General features: G+C 33.5%; 1 protein-coding gene across 1 annotated transcript; it reads left to right on the forward strand.

Annotated features, from left to right (window-relative positions):
- The first annotated feature begins 15122 nt into the window (after nucleotides 1-15122).
- Nucleotides 15123-24492, forward strand: LOC118190369 (uncharacterized). The gene is made up of 4 exons (XM_035361074.2): nucleotides 15123-15273; nucleotides 19270-19551; nucleotides 21548-21863; nucleotides 23546-24492. Exons 1-4 carry the CDS (start codon nucleotides 15259-15261, stop codon nucleotides 23689-23691), a joined length of 759 nt encoding a protein of 252 aa, XP_035216965.1. The 5' UTR covers nucleotides 15123-15258; the 3' UTR covers nucleotides 23692-24492.
- Nucleotides 24493-27791: the final 3299 nt, after the last annotated feature.

The raw sequence follows: 27791 nt of genomic DNA on the forward strand, positions 1-27791 counted from the left end.
AGTTCAGACGTGCTGGTTATTTTCTTACTCATTTGGACAGTAATTCTAACTGAAAGAAAGAATTAGTGTCAATATATATCCTTGTCTATAATGATGAGATGAGCCAATAGAAATAAAATTAGAACCAAAGACGAAGTTTCAATGAAAAGAAGCACTGAAATTGGAGTTAATTAAAGGGAGTCGTTACTCCAAAGATTATAAATGATTCAAGGTAAGAAATATAAATCTGTTTCAGGAAAAAATTGTAAAAGGAATTTCAAATGCAGATCAGATACTTGGGACAATAACGGCTTCTGGGAAAAATCATCTATCACAAGGTTATATAAATTATAAGATTTAAATAAATAAATGCTTATAATGAAGTAGGTTATCCTTATAATTAATTTAAAAATCTGATTGCCTTCGCATTTCACTGCGATTGTTTATTCCAATCAGAAATAACAAAATCCAATTCAAACATTTCTCAACACTGATATGGCATTTTGCAAGGTAAACTACTGATCATCTCTTGTATAATAAATGACCCAAGTTCCGACACTTCAAACTTGCTATTATTGTATACTGCAAAAGGAAATATTAACATTTTATCCAAAGAGGTGAGTTAATAAGAAGCAGATTATTTCATTTTTTAACTCCTTTATGCAGGAAAATTACCTTTGCTTTTATTTTCTTCATTAAGGAATAAAACCTAGTTACGTAAACTATGGCTGAAATATTACTGCATATCCACAGAATATGATCCACCTGAGTCAAACTAAATTTTAAAATTATCTATTTAATGCTGTGTTGGCATTCCAATTAAGGAATGTGTTTCTGATGCTGTTGTATTTGTATAGAGTGATAACATATATAGCTACAGGCTTTATTTTTATAAAATTTATTAAAAAAAGATAAAGAATATTATAAAAATATTTTCAGCATTATGGTTTGGAAGGTTACTTTAAAAATATGTTTTTGAGCGAATATTATCTTGCATAACTTCTAATTTGGCAGATAATCATTATGTTTTAGTTACTACTTAAATACGAAACGTTTTATACCAATACAACGGTTACTATTATTATTTATGGCCTAATAATGAAAAAAAAAACAAATTTTTATGATCGAAACTGGTTTTGTTGTTTTTCAAAATACATTGCTCAAAACAATTAAAGGATATTGCGTTAGATATTGCGTTCTTGTGGCTGGAAAACTTTTTAGCTGATTGATACATGGTCCACAGACATAGCAGGTTATATCAGAATAAATTACACATGCTTCGCAGAAAAAATGCATTTTATTGCGCATTTGTGTACAAAAGAAAAAAAAAAAAAAAAAAAAAACACAATTTGTGCATATGAGAAAAAAAGAATAAGAAAAGGTGTTTTCTTCAAAGGAAATCATTTTCAGTAGGGAGTATGGTTTCCACGGACGGCCAGCAATGTTGAACACCTTTGAGGCATGGAGTCAATGAGGCTATTAATCACGAGTTGGGGTATTCTGCCCCACTCCTCCACAAGAACTCTTTCCAGTTCTTGGAGAGTTTGTGGGGGTGGTTGGCGGCCAGCAATTCGTCTTCCTAGAGCGTCCCAAACGTGGTCTATTGGATTCATGTCTGGAGAACACGCTGAGCATTCCATTCGTACGATTCCTTCCTCGAAAAGGAAATCCTCCACCAGGTTAGCATGATGTGGCCTGCAGTTACCGTCCATTAACATGAAGTCATCTCCGATTGCTGCAGCGTAAGGGACTACAATACACTGGTGTGAAAAAATTAAGGACGAAGTCGAAAAATTAGCATATCAGCTGAACGAAGAGGCAGAGCGGACAGAAAGACCAATCAGGAGATTAAGTAAGGTGATGTACGGTAGCACATGCACAGATATGCAGGTAGACGTAATGGGGGAGTGTCTGAGTAGTATAAAGCATGTTGTCGGTGTAAGATCAGTATTTCTGGCAAAGAGATTGCACGCCGTATAGCAGTTAAAATCCCACCGAGTTGCTGCCTCAGCAAGAAATGGCGAATAATCAATCTGTTAGACGACATCTGGATGCTTTTACCCGAGGTCGAATCATTGGGAAGTTGGAGGAAGGCCACAGTGTGACAAGTGTGGCTGCAGAGTACGGAATTGCTCACAGCATCGTTTCACGACTTTGGAGACAATTTCAAACTACAGGAACAGCTATCCGGGGGTTTAGTAGTGCTCGTCCACGAGAAACCACACCCGCAGATGACCGGTATATTGCCTTACAGGCCAGAAGAAACAGGCGGCAGACAGCGGGACACACGCTAGACACACGACAGAGGCGACTGGACGACCAATATCGCGTTTTACTGTGGCCAGAAGACTGTACGGTGGTGGTCTGTTTGCACGACGCCCTGTACGGTGTGTACCTCTAACGCCTGCCCATCGGAGAAGGTGTTCTCTGTGGTGCCGGGAACATCGGAATTGGAGAGACAATGAATGGGGACGAGCACTCTTTACAGATGAGAGCAGATTCAGTCTGAATAGCGATTCTCATCGCATACTCATCTGGAGACAGCGGGTAAGCCGCAATAATCCCTCGAACATCATTGAAAGGGACAGGTATAGAGGTGGCGGTGTTCTCATTTGGGGAGGCGTCATGCTTGGTAGTCGTACAGACCTTCACATCTTCGACGCAGGTTCAGTCAACGGGACCCGTTATTGTAACGAGATTCTTCTTCCATATGTGCGTCTTTTTAGAGGCGCTATGGATCCGCAGTTCCTTTTCATGGACGACAATGCACCATGTCATCGCACAGTAGCTGCCGAACAGCTCTTAGAGAGTGAGGATATTGAACGTATGGATTGGCCGGCACGATCTCCGGATCTCAATTCCATCGAGCATGTATGGGATTTCCTAGGCAGACGCTTGGCAGCTCGTACCTTACCAGTAACTTACTTAACGATTCCGGAGCTTCGATTGGCGCTGCAAGACGAATGGGCAGCAATGCCTCAACAACTCATTGACACCCTCATTCTCAGCCTGAGCAGACGCTGTGAAACCTGCCTAGCAGTCAGGGGAGATCATATACCCTATTAAAGACCGGATGTTTCTTGCTGGACACCCATCACAGGGATATTTCGGCCTTCAGTCGCATTGCGCTCCATGCTACTTTTTCAATAAAGCTTCTTTTTATCCCTCTGATTTCTCCTTTAGTAAGTGTTGCTTAGATAACTCATGTTCTTACGTATTGGGGATCTTACGGTATTAAATGTGTTGATTTGGAAAGCTTTTGTACAGAGTTATGTTGAAAAAACCGTCTCGTCCTTAATTTTTGCACACCAGTGTAGGTCTGAGGATCTCAAACCTATATCGGCGACCAGTCAGAGGTCCATTTCGAATGATGTATAGGTCTGTGCGCCCATCAATGGAGATGCCACCATACACCATCACTCCCCCACCGCCAAATCTGACACTTTCGTGCACGAACGCAGGATTATTTCTACTGCCATGGTCCCTCCAGATGAAAATACGCCTATTATCAGGATGAACAGAAAAACGGGACTCGTCAGAAAAAAGAACATTGCTCCATTCATTTCTCCACCAGTTCACATGCTCTGTTGCCCACTCCCTGCGGTTGCGACGATGCCTTGATGTTAGTCTAACACATACCATCGGTCGGCGAGCATACAGACCTACACCATGGAGCCGGTTTCGGACAGTCTGAGTTGAAACTGTGGTGCCAGTAGCCGAGCGCAGGTGTTGTTGGAGAAGAGTAGCATTCATATTTCGGTGTCTCCGAGCCATTAACACTAAATAACAATCTTCATTGGGCGTTGTTGCCCGTCTACGACCTTGCCCTGGTCTTCGGCCTGCACTTCCAGTTTCCAAAAAACGGTTCCAGATCCTGGAAATCACACTTTGTGACACTCCAATGGCTTGCGCTTCTTCGGCTTGAGTTTGGCCCCTTCTAACCTACCAACAACTCTTCAAGCTTCTGAATCGGTTAAATGACTTCGTTCAGACATCGTACTCATCGAAACAAAGCAGTCACTGAATGCCGATGACCCTTGTCTTCATCCTTTTATTCAGTTGAAAGTCAAATTTCATTCGCTGCCGCTGAAGCGACGTTTTTGACGTCGAACTCAAAATTAGCATACTCCACAGTTTGAAAATCAGAAAAATTTGCATTTGTGATTCTCTTCTTCCATTTTCGGCAAAACAAATTTCGCTTATATCTTTATTTTATATAAAACTTACAATATTCTTTATTTCTTTTGAGAAGTTTATTGTCCATCAAGATCAATACAATTTTTCATTCTTTTGAACCAATTTTGAAGCACCTTTTTCCACTCCAATTGAGGTAACTCCAAAATATGTGTTTTGAATGCATCAACCGCTTCTTCGGGTGTAGCAAATCGCTGACCATGTAATTTATTTTTGATGTGCGGGAATAAAAAATGTCATTGGGTGCCAAATCAGTGCTGTGCGGATGACCCATCAAATTTCCTTTGTTTGAGCTGATGTGTGAGAACTCGCATTGTCATGATGACGAATTATTCGCCGTGTCCGCTTTTTTCGAATCTATCGGTGACTTCTGGCAAACAAATGGTCTTGTATGATTGGGAATTGGCCGTCCTGCTTTGTTCTAAAGCCGCTGTCGCCACGTGACCGATAATGCTGAAGGAAACAGGCAACCATTTGCTTCGATGTGCTTCCGCAAAAAACTTTTGTTGGATTTGGCTCATCTTCGAAGACCCATACAGTCGACTGCTCTTTTGTCTCGGACTCATATGCATAGATCCATTATTCGTTACCCGTGTAGATGTTATACACAGACTTTGATCCACCTTAAACGTATTTTTCCAACATTTCCTTGCACCAATCGACACGAGCCTTCTTTTGAGCATTTGTCAGATTATGCGGAATCCAACGCGAACAAATACCCTAGAATATAATCTGTTTTGATTAATTTTAACAGTTCCCTCTTACGGTTTTTCTAATAAGCAGCACTAAAATAGGCGTTTTGTAGTGAAAAAAAAAATGTTAACACGCTGTTCTTTCCCAAAGTCATTAATAGTGAAAAAATAACAGTTTTGAGTATACACTGCGTATAAGTCTAAATACGTCCATACTTAAAGGTTGAAAAATAAAGCATATTTATTTCTTAGCTTTTAACATACAACTCTTGTAAAGCATCACAATGCTTGATATGTTCGCATAGCTGCTTGATTCCTTCATATAATTCATATTTTGGATTATTAATTAAGCCTTTGATTATGCTTTTCCTCTTAATATTTTAATGCTATTAAACAGCGAAATAGTAGACTGAATGTCAGTTCGTTTTTACTGCACTGTGATTGCTCAGTTCTTCTGTTAGGCTGGCCTAAAGTTCAACGGCTAGAAGGAAAAGGTTCGAAGTGACCTTCGCAGGTAGTTTGCGAGGGTTTGTCTTTATTAGCAACACAAAATTAATCACTAAATGGACGAATCCTTTTTAAAAATTATAGAAACTCGTTCTTTAAATACGATGAGGAAGTGGAAAATTACGTGAATAAATTTTAAATTTTTATAACCTAGCGCTAAAACGCTAGGATACAAAAATACTCGAGCTAATAGGATAATAATGCACGAAATAAATCTACTATGAGCCGTTAAGCCTACCCTTGACTTTGTGTGATTTATCTGGTTCTGGATTAGCGGTGACCTTCTTAATTATAATGCAAAACAAATCTCATTCGATCTTCCTACCACACGGAAAATAATTAATCCAGTAAAAATCAATACGCTTCTTAATTTGAGAAAAGTAAGAATAATCCTTTACAGCAGTTGTCACTAATGGTCATTTAGTTCAATATATATCAGCGTTTTTTTATATTGTTTCGAATCACTAAAGTTCTAATTGCACTGATTCTTGCATCAGTCAGTCTTTTTATTAAGATGGCGCATGTTTCGGACAATTCTGCAGATGAAAATTCAATAATGCTCACATCTTAATATTCAATGAGTCTTCAAATAATGATCCTTTTCTTCTAATTAAATTCCATCCATGATTTTATGAAGCAAGTCGGTCGAACCAGTTCTCCTTAGGAAGAGTTTTTTTGGTTGCCTATTTGGGGTAACCTATGTATGTAGAACGCATTTACTTATTTTTAATTAATCATATTGCTCGAAGTTCGCGTTTACTTTCCCTATCTGTCAAATCTTAATAAATTGCTCGCATCAGTTTTTACACAGCAACACGAACTGACAAATATTAGTGTTTTAGAACGGTGGAAGAAGCACTTTAAAAAACCACCTACATATTCAAAATGCAAATTTTTACAGTTTTGCATGCAAAAAAATACATCGACGTCAGAATTTAATGAAGTTTTGAAATTCAGTGCCTGAAATTTTATAATTGTGTTAGTTTTCCATTTTCAGTTATGCAGATTACCTAATAATGATACCACTGCAAAAAGAAAATTGGAGAACATTACGTCACAAATATGAATTTCTCTTCTAAACTAAATAAATGATGAAATGAGAGAAAAACGAAGCATTAGATCGACTTCTAATGCAATTGCGAAAGAATCCTTAAAATAGATTGTAATATCCTTCCAGAAATACATATCGTTCATATTAGTGAAAATTTCTAGACTCATGCAATAATTATTGATATAATGAGTGTGAGATAATGCAAAATTTTCAAATACATTGACTTTCGAAATGAAAATAAAAATTCTTGGAAACTGTGCGTTAGTTCTTAGACTTAACTCTTAGAGATATCTTATCCATAATTGTGAAAACTCGCAGTGTGTGATGCTCTAAAAATTAGCTCAGCTTAAAACGAAAACATCGCATATTCTATACGCCCTTTTATCATTCTGCTAACCAATGCGAGACTATACACAGCCTAGTACAGAAAACATTGTATCGTGAAATATTCTATACTTTATTGCTTTCGTACAAGGGACAGAAATGTGAATCAATTTTTTAACACTAGGTGCATCGTCTGAGATTACTCTCTAGAGATTCATTTCATAAAAAATATGAATGCTTTAAGTAGTAAAAACAGTCATAACACGTTTGGATATGCATGACTTACGCATATGGTTCTAAACGTAAGAACAAGAGAGCTCCATTTTCTGGAGGTTGTTAATTCAATAAATGCAAGTAAGACTGTTGCTCGTTAGAACTAATTTTGTTATAATATGATCGTGCGAAATGTTTTTAAATTTTAATTTATAAATAAAAACAATGCGCATTTTAGATTTGTTTCAAAACTTACACGTTTGAGTTGTCATATGAGTGAAAATACAAAAATGAGCATTTGTAAAAGTAATTATTATAGACATGCACGATACACGAGGTTTTGAAAGAATGATTTAGAAAATATGAAATTAAGATTTCTTTAAAGCCAATGTATTGGTTTACATCTATAAAATTGCAAGCCCACAATGTTTTTAAGTCAACTAAAATGTTAATTGATAACATTAAGGCAATGTTATTATAATATTGAATACACTTGAAAATTCCTTTTGAAAAAGATTGTAAACAAATTTTTAAATATAAAAAGACGCAAAAGTTTAATATACTAGGAACTATTCATTTATTACTTGAGTTTTAACTCAATATCTACACTTATCGAGAATTTCGATGAGAAGAGCACTACAGGCTTTATGGCCATTTTTGCAAAAATGAGCTTCTGCCTTTTAAAATAAAAAGAAAAATTAAAATTTTATTGGAAATATTAATTGCATCTATTATGCCTATAAAGCATTTTATTAATATAAAATCAAAAGTAATAAGTATATTATTCAGATTTTGTAAATTGTTCTTGAATTACATACGTTAAATAAAATAAATTAAAAATGAATTGAAATGAATAATTACTTAATCTAAGGTACTACTTCTCATAATTTAATTTTGCAAATTTTTCAGCTGATTTAAACAAAGAAAGGCGGCCTAGAACCGTTTGATGAAATCTTACTTTTACTACATTTGAGTGTGAATAAGTAGGAATGCTTAACGCATGCTTTGAAATCAACAGAAATAAAGTTTGCCTGTGGCGTCAAAAATTTTTTAGCTAAGAACGTGGTAAGTTTCCACCTGTTTTTTGAACTATCCAGTATCAATCGGGATGCCTTTTGTCATTGAAAATCAGAGGCATATTCTTGACTGATATATTTCTGGATAAATTCAGAATGTCCTCAACGATCCTTTGAAGAGGTTTTGCTACTGCAATGCTGTATATGCATATTTACAGATCTTCTCGCATTCCTTACATATTGAAGAACTTGCATCACATTTTCACATCCCCTTATGAATTAATCAAGGAATATCGATAAAGCATTTTAAGAAGTATTTTGGTATACATAAAGTGGCCACTGTGGAGATTAAAATGAAGCTCTTTTAAGGGTTCTTAGCGACTCAAGATAAGAATAGAACAATTATTATTAAATGCTCTTCCTGTATAATTCAATTCTTGTTCTTGCCTTTTTTTAAAAAAAAAGTCTGCACCACTTTTGTTTCCTTGCCATTTCTGTTCAATGAAAGTCTCTCCAAATCTGTAAAACAAAACACGAGTGCCCTTGTTTGGCCATGTAGAACCTTTTTCATGTCTCAATAAACTCCCGAAGCAGCCTCTTGGAGCTCCAGAGAGTTGTTGCCGCTAGATAGGGTAGGGCGTGGGACATACACCTGTTTACCTATGTTAGACACCAGGCGTCCCCGTCCTCCGTAACCTGTAACCTGTAGTCGCTTTTTCTTTTGAAAAATTTCATGTTGTAGAAGTACGAAACTACTGTAAATTTATGCAAGCAGAATTATTTCTTTTTCATTTATGCTTGATGATGCTTTAGTGCTTTCCAAACGCTGGATGCCTCAATGAGTTCTAATGAGGGCTCGAATCTTGATCTTCATTTTGATGCATTCGTCGATTAATATTATTCCAAAATTATTTCTGCGAAGTAATGGAGTCCACCAGCAAGCGAGTGGATATGGCCTTTGAAGGCTGGTAGTCTGACCTGGGTTTATGTTTTAGCAAAAGGACTGGCTGCATGAGGGTTTTCATGACTTTTCCGATACGTAACGTGAGTACGAGCCAATTTATCTTAGAATATGAAACATCTTTTTAAAAGCACCATGAAAGTACCCCTCCTATTTAGGCGGATAGCTGTAGTGTCTTTAATGCAAAATAATAAATCCAAACGAAAGTAAAAGATGTTAATATGATTTATATGATGGCAGGAAATGTAAGGCTCCAAACTTGTTCCGCCAATGAAAATATTTTCCTTTCTTCGGCGTCCTCCACGAATGTATTCCTTTCTTGGCAAACAGTTCTTAACTGCTTTGCTTGAACAAGACTATCCCTTTATCTGCTTTTGCTTTCATTCGCATGATTAGCGAGTTCATTGTGAAGAGTCCTTGAGGTAAAACACATACGCACTGCGTTTAAGGCTCGACTGACATTTCGAAGTTTTCACTCATTCATTTAATTAATCATTAGCTCCAAATGCAGCACATTGCCTTGTATGAATCCTACCTTTAAGTCACGACTAAAAATGAGGAACCTTTAAGAACTGGTAAGCCAATAATCGCTTAGTTCAACAGACAGAGATCAGAACTCAAGAAGGGTTAATACCCTTTATTATTTAAAAATTTAACAATCGACTCCTTCTTGGAGTTTACAGCAAGGCCTCCACTTGGGCTTGAACTCAGGATTGCTGATAAATAAAACTTAACTAAACTGAAAAGATATAGCCGAAGCTATCAAGATACTACTAGAGGTGGCCACTTCACAAAGAACACATAACGCTGACTAACGGCGAAGCTATCAAGGGCGTAAAGTACGGCCGAGTGTAATAATAGCTTAAGAGAGAGTATAGCCGAAAGGCGAACGCGCGCTGCTCAGAATCTCTGGCTCTTTAACGAAGTCAGTAGAACTTCAACTTTAAATACTTGTTTTTCCTTCATTTGCGTTTAACCGCGCTTCTTAAAGCACGTTATGGCCGGAAATTGTAAGCTGAAATTAAGAAGAGATAGGAAAGTGGCTTAAACTAAATATTAACTGTTAAAACTTTAGGATAAACCTTACAGCCTATGATTTATATTCTTTCGATTCTGCATTCTTTAGATTCTTACTTATAATTTATATTATTTTGGATTATACAGAATTTCATGTTTTTTAATAAGGCCGCTTAACGCTGAAGAGAGATTCAATTCGAAAGTATTCATAACCATACTTACAATGGAACCAATATATTTCGTTGCATTGACGCACTTTCTCTGCTCTTTAGTCATAAATAGGAGCATCTTGAAGGTATTTCCCTATTCCATTTTCGTAATTTTTTTTCCCTTTCAGCTTAACGTCTCTAAGAACACTCGCAAAATACATTGCTCTAAAAACACTTCTTTGACATTAACAAAGGCTTCTTCGTGCAACAGAAATCACTTAATCGTTTTAGAAAGGGCAGTTCTTGGTTTCTTCCCCCAAAAGCGGAAAACGTAAGTTGAGTTAATCTTCCGACATCATTAATAAGTTCTTTGAAGGAAATCACCGGCCTTTTGCTCTCAAACCTTAAGTTGCGGTCTCGGATAATAATGGATAACAGGCAAAACGATCACAAAATAAAAGTAACAAATCTTTCTCTTTTCTAATTTTAGTACAATGAACATGACTATAACAGTCGAAATTATTGATCAATTATTCTTTCCTAAATTCAAAACAATTTCCATATTCATAGAATGATGTTGATGGAATAAGAATGGTTTGCTTCTGTTGCAAACATTTATCTTAGATTTTGTAGAGCCTCACTTGTTTTGGTAATATATACTAAGTCAACACTCTGAAGTAGACATAAGCAACTTATCTGTGTGTCTAGATAAGCAACCAGAAACGTACTAATGGTGTAAATGACCCTTTTATTAAGAACTCTAATAAGCTGAACAGAAGACACTCCTGGTGCTTACACAGCCGTCGTTTGTAGTTGAAAATCAAAAATAAGAAAATCAAATTTGAACTAAATTTAAGTTGAAATTTGTCAAAGACTATGCAATGACATTTTAATTGGCTCTAATCAACACCGGGAAGACAGCACAATCTGCAAGAATAAAGGTACGCCGTAAACAGGAAAGATTATCGTAGACGAAACGACCAGTAACGTGAACTTCAGCAGGCGGAACATACTTTGACTAAAACAATCTCAAACCTTCACTTAAATACACCTGAGCTAAATTAGCAGTCTGGAAGGAAAAAGGAGAGAGAAAACTGACAGTAAAGATTCGTAACATAAAATACGTGGTTAATTAACATAAAAACCTTTCAATTGGTATGAAATCTAACTATCTTAAATGTTAACTCGGATTCCTCGAAGACAGTCGGGTGACTTACATCTTTTTATAATTGTCCATAGAAGTAACTATGAACACAGGGGAAAGTTATTTAAACCTTACTAGCTTTTCAGTCTTACAATTTACATAATCTGTGTATTAACACAAGAGTCTCCAGCATTTTCAGGATTAACAAAAACGAAAGACCAAGTAAAATTTGATAACTATAAAGCGAGATTACTAGTTTTAGCTCAAAATCTCAACTCACTCGTGCGAATATGGCTATCAAGGCTACGCTGTATTTACGTAAATCCAGAGGAGGAGAGAAAATAGTACTAAAACGATCAGCGAATGCTACCAAAAGCTCTCTTAAACTCAAGAACTTTGTACTTCTACACTTTAACTAATTTGCATCCTGGTGGGAGCCGAAGAAAGTAGCTGCGACAGTAAAGGCTGCGATAGTAACGTGGCTGGTTAATAAATATAAAACCCTATAGTTTAACCTTCCTTGTTAATCCTGCAAATACTTGTTTCTTATTTTGCTTTGCCCATTATCTAACTGTATGAAAAATACATTTTGCATGTCAAAACATGAGTTTAAATAGCTCTCAAAATAAGGATTGGAGATGTTAAGGCAACAAGAAGCAGCTTCATATTAATAATTTTTCAAGACTGATTTCGAAGTCTTAAATACAGAATCTTCTCCTTCAGCTGCAGAACTGAAAATTAAGAAAGAAAAGCGTAGGCTCTGGCGATAACAATGAGAGGAGGAAATGTGTTGGTTTCAGACAAAGTTTAATAAGGGAAATTAACTCATTAATTTCGCTATATATAAGAAATGGAATTTTCCAAGTCTGGTTTCTCCTATCGCAATTGATGAGCATTTGCCTTCCTCAGCTTTGACTGAAACAAACATACTTTGTTTTTTCCAAATAAGTATTACAACCAAATTCAGGGAAGCCTTCTCTGCTCTTAACCTTGCTGACATCTATATGCATTACTATGAATCCAAATTATTTAAGATTTTAAACTTCCCTGCGTGATTTCCCTGCTTTTACGATATCTTTACGATATCTGTTTGACTACAATAAAGATGATTTAAATAAAATTCTTGCACTAAATTCCATTGATCTTGCTATTCAGTTCTCTTTTGAAATTGTGTCATCTAATTCCCTTCAGTTTATCGATATTTTGATTACGCGCAATATGTCCAACTTCGGTACTACTGTATAACTATTGCATATCGTAAACCTTAATCTGCGAACAATGGTTTTAAATATGCGAACAATGGCTTCTGAATTTTAATTGAGATGAATATAGTAATTCTTGAATTGATTTCTAAATTCTGAGCAGTACCGTTAATATGCCTTTTCTGAAACTTTACAAGTCTTCATTAATGTTACTACACTAGAAGTAGAATAAAATTAACAGTTTTGATATTTTATTAGTTAAAATCCCCCACTACTTCTTCATCAAGATTTTTCAATTCTTCTGATCATCTTTGAATGAGGTTTGCCAGTATGAAGAAATTTAAAAAGAGATTTATTATTGGAGAAGAAAAATTCCTCTTGTTACCTATTTACAACAGATTACTCTAATTCTTAAGCTTTGAAATATAATAATAACTACTTTTAAACTACTTTTATCATGCTTACAAGTTATTTTACTGATCTCTTTCTTTCTAATTTGAAGTGTTAATACCTTAAGTTACTTCTCCAAGGAAGGACATTTATCCATTTAGAGAAATGTTTCACTTTCTACAGCGGATTCGTTTCTTTCATTCTGCAGAAGATTAACTCCTGCAAAAGGGCTATCATATATGTTGACTTTCCTGTTCTCAACTCTCTCTCTCTGTTCATTTATGTGTAGACGTTTTACATTTCTTTTCGCTCATGTGTATAATATGAGACTTACTGTATAATACGTAGATAACTCACCATTTTTTTAGATGGGGCTGACAATATGCGCTACAAAACAATTACTTGTTAGATGTATAATTCAAAACGTGAAAGCATTTCCGCACTGTGATTTTTTATGATTTTAAAATGAAGCTAAATCACAAAGAATGCCTTCAACGCCTACAATTTGTACATGGAAATAAAGTTCTATCTTTCTTCACTGTACTCAGATGGTTTACAGAATTTCATCAAAATTTTGTGGTGGATGAAGAACATATAAGATTGTTTAATCAGCTATAGTAATATGAAACGAGTCGTAAAGTAAGCTTTTAGTTTTGGAATTCCTTACTCAACATTTCTTTTGCAGTACCAATATGTTCATTAATATTGGTCGATTCTTTTCACTGGTAGCCTTCTTCTTTTACAATCTTTGTTTCTTCCTCTGTCATTGCTATTGCTGTATTTGTCCGTAACAATAAGTAGTCAAATAAAAATGATTGTTCTATTGAGTTTAAATACAAAAATTTCAATCAATGATAATCGCTGTACCTATCAGATGATGCAGAAGAGAACTTTAAATCTGTAGTTTTACATAAAAGTTTCATGAACTAGTTGTCTTTGGGTCCCCCATAGATTAACAGAACACTAAAAACCGATCCTAAAATTACTTAATGATGGTAGACACCACATTATTTCTAAAATTATAAAACTGCCGAAGAAAAGTACATACCGTTTTTTGATGTTCCAACACATCAAGAAAGTAAAGTATGGATCTTTGAAGATGAGCCCTTAACCTAAAATGGTAAAAAGACAACAAGCAATAAGAAAGGTTATGTATGCTGTTTTTCTCCCGAATTACAATACTGATCAAAGCGCCATGAAAAGGGACACTGAGTGACACCACTATTAACAATCAGTGACACTACTAATTGTTTTCCAGAAATTCTTCAAAAAATGAATTCATGCCTGACAAAGCTAATGCATCTTCTTATTTAGCAAGAGTGACGATCAGATTTCCTGAACTAAAACGCATCAACATCCAAACTATTCTTTCATCTTTAAGCCTGATATTTCGCTATTTTTAAATCTAAATCAAGATATATGTGGTTCATATCAAAGATGAGATTTATGAAGATATAAAAGCATTTTTAATCAGTTCCAGAAAATGGACAGTTTGAAATATTTGATCTTTAGAAAATTCGTCTACAAAAGTGCATTGATGTTGGCAAAAGCTACCTTAAAACTCCTAGGATTTGGTAAATCTAACTTGTACCATTGAAATGTATTTCAGAACTTTTGGAATGACCCGCTTATGTAATATAGGTTTGCGATTATTTACACATATATTTATTCAAGGCAAAAATATAACTTTTTCAACTATGTTACTATTATAATATTAATGTTAAAAATCCCTAGCTTATTATAAATTTTATAAACATATTTTACAGGAGTTCGTTAAATACACGTGTTTTATACCTAATTATGTCAACACATAACAGATTTCTTCGAGAGATTGCTTGACTATTACAAACCGGGACGCATGAAAGAGCCTGCGTTAGACGCCCACGGAAATTATTATTAAATTTTTGCTTTCTGAAATTAATAATTAAAGCATATATCACAAATGCACTTCGTGCCCCAGGTCTCGAACGAATATAACTGAGATCAATTTTCTTCAGCATCTGTTCTCTAAACTTGATATAAAACAAAGAAAGAGACTGGTGAGGTGAACTTAAGATCATCTTCTCCCTGAAGGTGGAACTCACCTACTTTCCTTCCAACAGCCCTGCTTCCTGATCAAACCAACTTTCTCACATCAAAGGCCCAGCGGTCAAATTAGAAAGGAAAAGCGATCAAGGAAAAAATTAAATCTATAGACCAGAAATTAATGAGTGGTAAATGATGAGGTCATGAGGATACCATATTCTACCGTTCATGCTCGTGACTTCTATTGAATACCGATTGGTGTTTGTACATATATATAAGGCCGTTGCGGTGCTAGAGAGCATCACAAATACAACAGTCGCAGACAAGCAGACATCTTTGGATCTTGTAGACAAGTCTTTCCTTTAGCTTCCTATCTTAAATAATTTCAAATAAGATGTATTTCGTTCAGGTAAGAATCATTTTCTACAACTCAGAATTAAATTGTATCTCCTTTACATACGGGTAATTCTTTAAGATAATGTCAAATCTCATATATTTTCTTCTTGCCCAAATATTGTTCCTACCCAGCTCCTACATCTTCGTAACACACGGAAATAGCCTTTTGCATTGAATTATTATCATCTTCTTTTTCTGTTTGAAATTGATATTCAGTCTACTTAGTCTGTATACTCGACGCGTATTCGAGAGGTCCAGGGTTCGAGTCCCGGTGAGGGCACTGCACATCTTTCAAGTCTCCTGCTTCGAAATAACTTAATGATTCTGCAAATGGCGCTCGAAAAGGTACCCGAACTCTGGACATCTCGAAAACGCGTGGATATGCTTCCAACTACACTATGAAGGCATGCGGAGGAGGGATGCTTTTGATGAACCCGAAATTTTCCTTCATAAATTTGTCAGAGTATTTAAATTTGATATTAAGAAATACAGCGTTTAAGTATTATTCAGCCCTTTAATTTTTTCCTAATCATTTCTTGTTGCTGAGTGCTTCCATCATGGTATTATTCTTACTAATTGCTGAACTTTAAAAAAATAACATCCCAGATGAATAAAAATTAGATGTTTAAAATTATTTTTTTATTAAATTCAGCTAGTCAATCTTTTTCTAACAACTAGTTCATCATCTTAAATAAAGATTGGTTTTCTAGATTTATTGTCATATTTATTTAAATTTATTATTCAGTTCCATATTTTTTTGAAAACTTACACTTGCAAATGAGCAGAGAGGGTAATAATTAACAGTTATTAGCTTAGTTTCTAAACAAAAATTTATTGATTCATCACGTTTCTAAACAAAATTTCTGTCCGTGTAGAAAATTTCTTTGCTGCGTGAGGATATATTCAACCTTCAGACGAATATATTATATACTATTTCGCGTTTAATTTCATTACCTTTCGCAAAAACTTCGCTTTTCTATAAATGAAGGAATTCTACCATCCTATGAGTCAATCGATCAGAGTCATTTTGCTAACCGTTTTTAGTCTGTGTTACATTCTGCTAATTTTCATTATATGTCCAATTTTCTCCCTAATTTTATTAATATTAGTCGAAATGTGTTAGTGTTCAGTGATAATGAAGTTATTTAATCTTTAAAAGACTACTAGTCAATTTGTGTATACTTAAAATGTATCAATTAAGATTTTTGATAATAATGCAATTACCTCTATTGTTAAACCGAAAAAAAAATTTTTTAGATCTCTCATTTAAAATCAAGAACACATAATAATTCATCTTAGAACGGAAGATACGTCGAAGGCCAAAAATTAGCCTCTTTGCGACAAACTGCTAATTTAGCTGAGAGCTCAAAATAAATAAATTTATTAATTAAAATTAAAAATTAAATCTTTACAGAAACAAAAAATTTGTTCCAAGCAATGTGAGAGTGTTATTTTATTGTAGGTTACTGTGAGCATATTATAAACATAGTTTTTATCTTTTTTAGTGAGAAAGTAAAATATTAATACGATTCACTTTATTCTGATGTTCAATGATATGCATTGAACGAATACCCGGGCAGTATTTTGATGGATACCCGCACTCTTATTTGAAGCCTGGGATATTTTAAGCCATCAGACCTTGCAGATATAGCAGTATTAATTAAGAAAAACGCATTTGCCAATATTCATAATAATAACAGTTTTGCTTAGCTACGTTTTGGAAACGTACTTTCAAGATTTATCTCTTAAAATAGCACAAATGAATACAAATAATGTTTAATCTGAGAATTCTAATTAGAGAAAGTTTGACTTTTTCAAGATTTTTGTACTTTACTCCTTACTTTTAATTAACATAAAGATAGTGTCTTAAATTTTATAGTTAAGATTTTAATTTTTAAAGCAAAATTATGAATGATTATTATTACCAAATCATCGAGATTTTTACACCGTTTTCAGCAACTATTTCATTTCATTTCATTTTTCATTACTTTGCTCTTGCCAAACATTAAAATTTCACTGAAAAATATAAATGTTTAAAATTAATTTTTTGAAGCTCTTAAATGCTTCCTCAAATTTATGCTTTGAGAAAGTATGAGAAAATATGTCTACAACTATGGACACTTAAATTAATATTTTTTAAGTATAAACTCAAGAACAAAATGAACAACAGGATGAATTCTTGTATATTAATAGAACTGAACTTTCGCTAAGTGACACTGCTTTCCAGCGTACAATTTTTAAATTCCTGCAGCCTCAAGCTAAAAGCCTAATACACTTTCATTAAGCGACATTCCTAGATAATGGAAAAAATCCTTGCCCCGCCATCTTCTGATAACGGAAGGTTAAATTGCCATACTACGTTCGTTTCTTCAAAATCGTACTCCGTGGTTTTGTGAAGTGAAAGTAATACTTCGTATATACTGATTCTGGTCAGATTTTCATAATGTTATGCAGGGATGATCAACCTGGTCCCTACCGAGCACTAGTTGGCAATTTAAGCTTTAATTGTAGACGGTAGACACTTTTGTCCATCCGATGATGAAAGTCCGTTCTCCTATCCCAAACTGTCTCTTGTTTCCATATATTTATAAGGATTTGGCCATTTCTCTTAGGTGTTGTTCTGTAACGATAGCACACATAATGGGATTATCACATCTTAACGTGTGACCAGGAGAAATTTTGGCTCGAAAGGTATATCTCCTTTTCCTTGCCATTGAAAGTTTCCTAGCCAAAGCAGTTTCGCTGGAACCGATGTCCCGGCTAGCTACGCGGGACATAAATTTTCTGTCTCTTATGAATATAAGCAAACTATAAATACATGGATAAATGTAGTTATATATATTTTTACTAAGCCTCCACTCAAAAAATTACTTTGCATTTACGCTAAACTAAGTTATTGCGAAACCGGTGGAAGGTTAAGGAAATTTTAATACCTACAGAGTGGATGGTAGGTATAAAAATGTTGATTAATCCTGATTTAATGACTCTTGTTATCTATTTTGAAGTTTCCTAGCACCCATTCGAGAGCTTGTTAACGACTGAGTAAGTATGAGTTTTTTAAAAATTTCGTAAAGTGTCTTGAAAGTTCATAATGCATACTGCTGAATGAAAACTGTGTTCATAATGCTGTCTTAAGTATTTAAGTAAGAAGCAATTACTTCAAGGAAAAAATTTTCTTTTTCTTAACTAAGCAATTTTCACACGAAGCTTTCTCTTAATTATACTACTGCACCGTTATAATTCTGTAAATACTTTCTGAAATACTCTCCTTTGTAATAATGTATCTTTGCAATAAACAAAAAAGTACCGAAATCAAAATTATTTAGTACCTCTCATGGCATATGTAGTCATAACTAGCTTATTTAAATATCAAATAATATTCAGTTATTGTTACTTACTTACTGTAATAAAAATCTCCTCTCCTTGCACACACAAAACTTTTTTACTATGGCTAATTTATTATGCGTAGCTTCAAATGCGTAATAACACTACTTCTGATAAAATAGAGTTGTACCAGAGGTATCATTGAAGAGAGAAGACCAAACTGCAATGATCGAATAGCATAATTCACTGAAATATGATAAACTGATTTTAAAACCAGAGAACGACTTGCTTGCCTTTTAAATATTGTTACGAATTTTGCACGGCTATAAGCTTAGTGCAATTATATGTGAAATTGTTGTATATTTCTGTATAATCTAGAAAATCTTGAAAAATATTGAGTCTACTCTTGAAAAATCTAGAGACAGATGCAATGCCGGAAAAGTAAGAATACAGGGGCATATTCATATAACATTGAGTATTGTCGAGATATCGCCAAGCTGACAACGGTTTTGGCGACTTATTTTGACACCGAATTCCAAATTTTATCACCGACCTTATTTGTTACCGAACAACTGAAAATCATCATTCGATACAGTGATTAACATGAACATGATGAACAAAACAATTTTATGTCGTATTTATTCACTCGGATATTCGTGTAAACGGTGCTTTATTTACTGAACAGGTCACATTAGCAATTGTGCTTGTAACTGGATACGCCAGTGCCGTTGGGTATGGCCCAGGATCCGGAAGTGGATCAGCCGGATCTTATGGTGGAAGTGCTGGAACATCTGCTGGAGGTTACGGTGCTGGTGCAGGTTCCGGAGGAGCTGGAGGCTACAGTGTAGGTGCATCCGCTGGAGGATATAGTGGAAGCTCTGGAAGTTCAAGCGGTTTTGGAGGTTCTTCTGTCTCATACGGTGGTGGAGCATCTTCTTTTGGCGGAGCTGCTGCAGGCATTCAAAACGTGAGTTTGATTTCTTAAAATTCTGCTGAAACGTTTCTTAAGATTATGCCTGAAATACTGTAAATTTCCCTCTCTTACATTAATAAGTCAGTTAGGTAATATTGTTTTCAATATGCTTTTAAAAATCAGAGTAAATGGAACTTTTAGCGAGACAATTACATAGAACAATTTATATATTTATATAGCCTATCCATTGCCTGCGCAAATTTATAAATAGGTGCATAGATACATTTATAAACATAACATTTTTTAATTTAAGGTTGATGGATAAGATCTACAAATTTGTTATTCAAAGCATAGTAGTACGCAATATTTCAAATATAAATTGTAGACAAAAAACTTTTCTTATTGAAAAGAGATACCAACTTATATCAGATTGATCTCAAAATCAATAAATGAGAGTTTAATTCAAATTCTAGGCCAATTTAAGACTATGTTTTAGTTCATTTTAAGTAAGTAAAAGGTTTTGCCAGCTCATTTTGTACATGAACTTTACTTTTCCATGAGATATTCTGAAATAAAAACGGTATCAGTAGTGTTGCATTCATAAAAGCACTACTTTAATGTTTCCAGATAACTCACAGTAGAACTACTAGTTTTCCAAAAGTAATTAATTATCCTTAAAATGAGAGTTTAATACATTGTGCTTTTTTATGAAAAGGAACACTTTCTTGCACTATGAGTACTTGCTTTTTAATGTATTGAAAGTCAGTACTTCAATAATAACATATATAAAATACAATTGAAAAGGTGAAGTTTCATAATATCAATATAGATCAAATATGCCATCTGCTGAATGCAAAATTAATGACAACTGAATGTTAGAAAGAAATTATCGTTAAGAAAATCCCTTGCAATCTGTTCGATATTTCAAATGTGGTTATTTGCTAAATACACACATTAAAAGCCATGAATGGTAAAATAAACTGCAATGGAAATTCATGGTTCTGGTGCTGAACGTTCCTCTTTGCATATCACTTCAGTATGAGCACTTCAAAGATATAACATAATAATAAGCAAATAAATTTAATGGCAAATAAACGTTAATGTTCTCGTATACAATTAAAAACATTGTAAGTAACCGAATGTAAAAGCGCCAAAATATATGGAGGCAGTCTTCACACCATAAATAAGTCGAACGCCGCCATTTTTGTCAATTGAAAATGGCGATATTTTTCCAATATTTTTAATAATGTGAGACTCCAATATTTTTAATAATGTGAGACTCCAATATTTTTAATAATGTGAGAATTACTTAAATATAATTTTTTAATTCTATTGAAATGTTTCAATCATTGCGTTAGGAGAACTAAATAAATTTTTAAGTAATTTACTTAACGTGCTATTCATTACTTAAATACAATTAAAACTTTTTTAGCACTTCTGACTTTGTTTTTAAAGTTTCTTTTCTCTCACTGGCGAGCACTTAATCGACTTAGCCACTAACTAAGGACGGAAGTGGAGGCCACTTTATCGTGGAAGCACCTAATAGGTAGGCCAACATTACCTCCTAAGAAGAGACCAACAATTACAGCCATACATTCTCCGGGAATCGAATAGGGCCCCTTCGGTATCGCAGTAGGCCTCCCTAGCCACCTTACCGTTTGGGGGGCATTTTACTTACTATCAAAAATAAAATTACTCATCTTCAATCAGGTCTATATTCGTGAACATAAGCAAATGTATTAATCAGTGAAAAAGCATGTATAAGGTAAATATATGTGTTCTCTAAATGACGACGTGCCAGATAAACTATACAGAATTTCTTACCTTATAATAAAAATATTTTACTTCTCACTTCGTGATAGTAGATAAGAAAAATTTAACTACATTTCAGTTCAACGGCAGATTCTGAATTTTGAATAAAGACAATCATTATTTCAGATTCTAAGAATGACTTCATTTTTCGGGGAAGGGGCTGGTTTTTTGAAGTCAAGTAATAAACTTATTAGTAATTTTTACAAAATGCATTACTTATATTAATAAATTTTCTAAGGTACCTCAACCATACAACTTCGATTATCAAGCACAAGATGAGCAAGGCAATACCCATTACCGCAATGAACAAGGTGACCAGAACGGCAATGTTCAAGGATCTTATGGATATACTGATGTACAAGGTTTATATCGAGTTGTCGAATATGTTGCCGACGCTAATGGATTCCGTGCTAACATTCGAACCAACGAGCCAGGAACCGACAGTAGGGAAAGTCCCGCTGATGTGGTTCTCGTTGCTGAACCTGCACCTGCAGGAATCCAAGAAAGATACACCAGCTTTGGAGGCCGCGGACAGGCTGCAGCTAAACCATCCGGTGAGACAAACTGCTTACTGCAGTTTTAGATTAGTTGTTGAAATATATAATTATACAGCTAGCATTTAAAATTAAGCATCTGTTTATTGCTATTTAAGAGCAATATTAATTGTAAATAGTAATGTTAAAGTGATTGAGTGTAATTTATTAATAAACCATGATGTCATCGGCACTACGCCAAAGCTACGAACCTGAGGGTTTTTACTTTCACCCAGCCCATTGACTAGGTCATTTTTGGGTTGTTTTTACATAACGTGGAAATGCAAGTTGTATAAACTAAAATAAGAGTCAAAACTTGATTTTTTTTTAAACGTCAAACATGCAAAAAGTCTTCCTCGAAGCAGTACTTTGACTATTCGTGATTGTAGTGTAATGCTGAAGACATGCAGAAGCATAAATCTCTTCCCTTAGGTATAATAAATAATAAATCTAAAATCCTATAAATCGCTTCCCTCAGATAGCCCTGTGTGCGTTGCCATATGCACATAACCGTCATTGTTGGCAAGCCATGGAATCAGAACTAGATGATAATGTCTCTTTATTTAAAACATTTCAGAGTTTGAAAGTGTTTTAAATATTTCATAATTATTTTCTTCTAAAAAAATTGTTTTATACTTGAGACAATTGGGCGATTCGGTTAGAAATCTCAATACTTGATCAATCGTTTTTTCGCAACTAAGGTACTCATATGATTAAAAGAAAAATTTGAATTAATGTTTAGTTAATAAGTGTATATCTACTTAATGAGCATTGTGGATCAGAACAGTACAAATTAAACTGATAAAAATCGTTAATTAGCTGTAGGGGATTTTAGATGAATGATCTTGATTCTAAGCTAAATTCTAAGAATTCATCGTTATTCGGAGACAAAAAAGGGGATTTAGTAAAGTGAATACATATTTTATTCAAACATATCATGCTAACATGAGCATATCCTTTTTCTAAATGTAATTTTTATCATATTTGAATTCATAAATTAGAAATACAAATTAAATTTTTAATTTATTAAAAAATTTAATTAAATTGAATAATTTCTGTTTCGTCAAAAAAATTTTAATCCCAATTTTTTGACGAAACACAAATTTATTCAATTTTTGTAATTTTTCCCTTATTTTGTGACATAAAGAAAGGCTAATTGCTATTTATTTAAACTTAGATATTTTTCTTTAATTGCAGCTAGAAATTCTTGATACGATATTCTTGAGAATGAATGATAATAATAATAATAATAGCAATAAATACATACAAATTATGAAGTGTACTTTGTAAATTAAGTAACTTTACATATTTTAAGATAAATTTTCTCGAAGAATTCATTCAAATAACAAAATGCATTTTAGTATATATCGTTTGTAATACAGTTTAGAAATTTTTTATTCTTGATGAATTAACTTACAATATATAAAATTTTATGTTCATTAAACTAGTTAATTTATTCCATTGGCTTTATTAAAATTCCTGCTTTCATCAATATCCAATAGAATGGAAAAATTAGTTGAAGTGTATAAGGGCCTCTGAGAGAGAGATTTTGGTAGCGTTTGATAATCGTTATTTTTTTAGGACTCTCGGTATAAATAATTTTATATCAAAGCTAAAGGAAACGGAAAAGGAATTTAGAATTATCGTTAAACTTAAGTAACCATTCTTTGTTTTATCTGAAGTTATTTTTGTTCTTTTTTCAGGTGTTGGAGGATATTCTGGAGGACAAGCGGGTAGTGGTGTTGCCGCTGGAGGCTACTCTGCTGGAAGCGCTGGTTCATCCTCTGGTTTTCCAACTGGCCAACGCCTTGGTGGAGGAGCAAGACCTTCAGGCAAAAGTGGATATTAGGGAAAGAGCTTATCTGTTGAAATAGCTTCAATGTTATGTAACTGAAAGGATATTTTGCTACGGCCGATCTTGTGAAAATGGTTGTTAAGGGCATTAAACACGAAAATATAAAGAGGCGAAAATTTTGAAAGCACTGCTATTCCGGATAAAAAGGAGAAAGTCTAAAAAGGTTTACACGAAAATTTAAAGTTTCATTCATAGAAATAAATAAATAAACAAATAAGTAATATTAGAAAGAACAGCAGTGCTTTATCCTTTAATAAGCAGCTTTATTTTGCAATGCAGCTTTATGAAGGTTGGAGATGCAGCTAGGATTTTCAAAAGATTATGTTTGGAAATTCCTTAAAAGGTTTGGATAAGGTGCTATATATGTTTCAGGCATGTTTCTATTTATTTATGTATTTTTAAGCATAAACGGGTAATGAGTGAAGCTTACGACATCATAAGACTAGATCGAGACTTAGGCACAGCAGTAATACGACAGAGAATGCACTGCTTTTTGGCAATGCATTTATGTCATTTTTTCCAGAAGGTCTTTGTGATGACCTTTTCTACTCTTACACATGTAGTCTGTTCATGAAACAACTTGGTCTAACAAGCGTCACAGTGCCAATAAATTTAAAAAAAAAAAAAAAAAGCTTTGGAGAACCAAGTCTATCATGACAATTATTTTTCTTGGTCTTTAAGGATTCGTGTACTATATGCTAATGTTTAATTGTTACGCTATGTGTCTTATAAGTTTTGTTTTATTGAGCATCTGTGTACAGTGGTTTTGTCTTAATAAAATAGTTTTATGATTTATTCTGTATTCTTTTAATTAGTAACATTGCCTCTATTTAAATTTCTAAAATTATTATTTACTCAAAAAACGTATGATTTACAGTTTGAGACATTTAATGTGTTTTCGGCTAAATTCACTTTACAATTCCAAATTTACCAACATGATGTCTAGCATGTCCAAAGTTTTATTTATAGATCTATGTCAACTTATTGAAACACGAAAAATATATATCACAATTTAAGACATACGATCGTATGTCTTGGAAGGTTAATAGGAAACACGTTCGAACGTGCTTCCTATTAACCTTTTATTAAATTTCACTAAAATTCAACTAAAATTTCGTGAAATTATTTTAAAGTACTTTTTCATAAGTTTTAACTTAAAATATTAATTCGAAATTTTTCTAATATAACAATATTAATGAACAAATATACCACACTTCTACCTTTTGACATACTAGTGAACCAATATATCGCATATCTACTTCAGTTATATTCTTCAAGAGACTCCAAGAACATTGAATTCGAAAATCTATTTTGCAGATCGATAACTTCCATTCTATATAGCTGTATTCCTTAGTACGATCCCTTCCAAGGGATCAAATGTGTGGGACAGTGGGTTAACGTCTTAGATAAATTACTATTATGCTTATAAATGTTATAAACAATATAATTCACTGTTATGATTGTAAATGTTTCCAAATATCAGCTGTTAATAAATATTGCAATAAAATGCAAACCTTTTGAATATTGCTCTCCATGCAGAGGTTGAATTTTTTATTTATAAACATCAATATTGTTGTTATATATTTTTCAGTGATTTAATATCAATATACTCGTGCGATGCGTTTGCTGAATCAGTGATAAAAAAGGAAATAACAATCTGTTGTTGCTTGAATAATAATCTTTGGCTGAAGCCAATTGCCATTTCAGTAGACAGTCCTCTCTCTTTCTCTTTCAAATATATACATTTTCCAGATTTCCTTGTAAGTCTAATTTAGTAAAGCTTCCAGATGAAAAAAAAAAAAAGGCTAACTTTGATTTTCTCCTTAAAAATACATAAAATTAATTAAATTGCTAATAGAAAATTCCTTTATTTGCCAGAATATTTTAATTCTGATTATTTAAGTAATGTTATATCTTGGCATACATAAGTATTCAATTTAGAAATTAAAAACAATTACCAAACAAATATCCAGTTTATAAAAATCGAAAATTGTTATAAAAAACCAGAATGCAAAATTGCTTTCACAAATTTCTACAATTGTGCAAATTATTTTACTTTTTATGTTTATTATTATATTTTCTGTTTTGAGCTTTTAAATTTTGAAGGTTCAGATTCGTGAAAGAATATGTGCAGAATTGAGAAAAAAATTATTTTTATTTGCAAAAATCAACATCTTATTACTTCAAAAAGAAAAATATTTTCTAATTTATATTGATATATTTTTGTTGATGGATTAACTTACTACTAGTTACTATAATTCAGTTACTACAATTTCAGTTATTCGGTTACTACAATTTCAGTTATTCAGTTACTAAAATTTCATTTATTCAGATATTACAATTTCGAAAGTAATTAAAACACTTTTTTTTTTTTTTTTTTTTTTTTTTTTTTTTTATGAATTAACATTTAGTTTGTTTTATAACAGAATAATTTTAGATGAAGAATTTTAGGTAAAAGCAACATAGTTGCTCCTTTTAACTTTAAGATAAAGATAATTGGGCCTTTTATTGGTGAAGCATTGCCACGATCTTTAAATACAATCAAATTCTGTTTAGTTCAGTCACGACTTGTTAAATACTGTAATGTTAGCTTTTGTTAAAGCTTCTGTAATTGGCAAACGTAATGATTAATTTACTTTTGCATTTGATTAAAGTAGTTTTTCAGCTGTTTAGGAGAAAATTAATGGAGTAATTAAAGTATTGAACGAAGAGAAAACTCGTTGAAATATTTACATCTCTTTCATATCTCTTTCAATGAAAGAGATGATTGACGATTGGTAAAAATATTATTTCAGTACTTTACAATTATGCTTAACAAAATTTTAGCAAATGCAAATCGAAATTGAGACTTCCATAAAATTTTAGCCGAAATCACAGAAATTCACGTGCTTTTAAAGAAAGGCAAATTTAATTTTATAAAAATTACAAATTTGTAAAGTATGGAGGAGGAAGTTTCAGTATTTCAAGGAGCATTTCATTTCAATGCATTGGAACACTTAGAAACGAGATTTAAAAGAGTATTTTTTTAAAGAGAGAGAGGTAATATTAAAAAAAACCAGCAATAGCACATAAAATAAAATAAATATTTAGTAGCACTTAACGCGCGTCTAACGTTAGTTCTAAAAATTCGCACTTAACACTTGCTTAGAAAAATTTATAGCACGGTTCGATAGATGTCGCCACTCTAGTAATCGATAAATGTTAAATTGTATTGCAGGTATTTCTTGTGGCAGCTAGAAAATTCACTGGGAAAAAGTTAATATTATTGGTAATGCAAACACCTCGCCAATTTCTACTTCTGTACGCCATAATCATCGAAACATACATGTTGATTTCGTTCAGCCATATTTGAGCTTTTCACTTTAAATAATATTGTCTGGGGAAGACACAATAACACGCCGAATAAATACTAATTCAGAAGTCAAACAACAAAAATCAGCGTTAATTTACAAAATTTTCACAGGACTAGTTTCAATGGTTTTACCGAACCATCATCTTCAGCTGCAAAACCGCAAATGAACAAGATAGGAAATAATGTTTAGATAAGATAAGAAAGCCTGGACAAGAATAAGCAAGTGGCGCCATCTGTTGGCGAAACCAGAACTAAAACATAATTTCTCTAAAAGCCGAAGGCAAATTTGGATTGGAATTAGGATCGTTAACTAGAACAGAAAGATTTTTATGAATGTGAAATGCCTCTAGAAAATCCAGTTCTCCAATGGAAGATGTTTTTTGAATAATTTTGGCAGCAGAAAAATTGAAAGTGTGATTTTCGGACCAACAATGTTGAGCAACAGAAGACTTCTGTGTTTCCTTTTTTCTAACATATGCCTCATGTTCTTTGACGCGAAATTTTAAGGCTCTCTTAGTTTGGCCAATGTAAATTAAACCGCACTGGCAAGGAATCCTATAAATACCCCAGGAATTCATATCCGGAATGGGGTCCTTGAGTACAGAAGTTGGAATTTTATTGATGGGAGAGTAAACAACCCGAAAGTTAAATTTCTGCAAAATATGTGCAACTTTATAGATAATTGATGGAAAGAAGGGAAGGACAACAGAATTTTTATAATCTCCTAAAATAAGAGTGTGGC

The sequence above is a fragment of the Stegodyphus dumicola genome, chromosome 3 (assembly GCF_044657685.1).
Source record: "Stegodyphus dumicola isolate Sdum_Otavi_A_Nest chromosome 3, ASM4465768v1".
Taxonomy (NCBI): Eukaryota; Metazoa; Arthropoda; class Arachnida; order Araneae; family Eresidae; genus Stegodyphus; species Stegodyphus dumicola.

What these genes read in the sequence shown, in the direction of transcription:
- LOC118190369 (XM_035361074.2), top strand. An exon ending in CTGCTGCAGGCATTCAAAAC is followed by an intron (nt 19,552 to 21,547) that starts GTGAGTTTGATT and finishes AAATTTTCTAAG; the next exon opens with GTACCTCAACCATACAACTT. An exon ending in GGCTGCAGCTAAACCATCCG is followed by an intron (nt 21,864 to 23,545) that starts GTGAGACAAACT and finishes TTCTTTTTTCAG; the next exon opens with GTGTTGGAGGATATTCTGGA.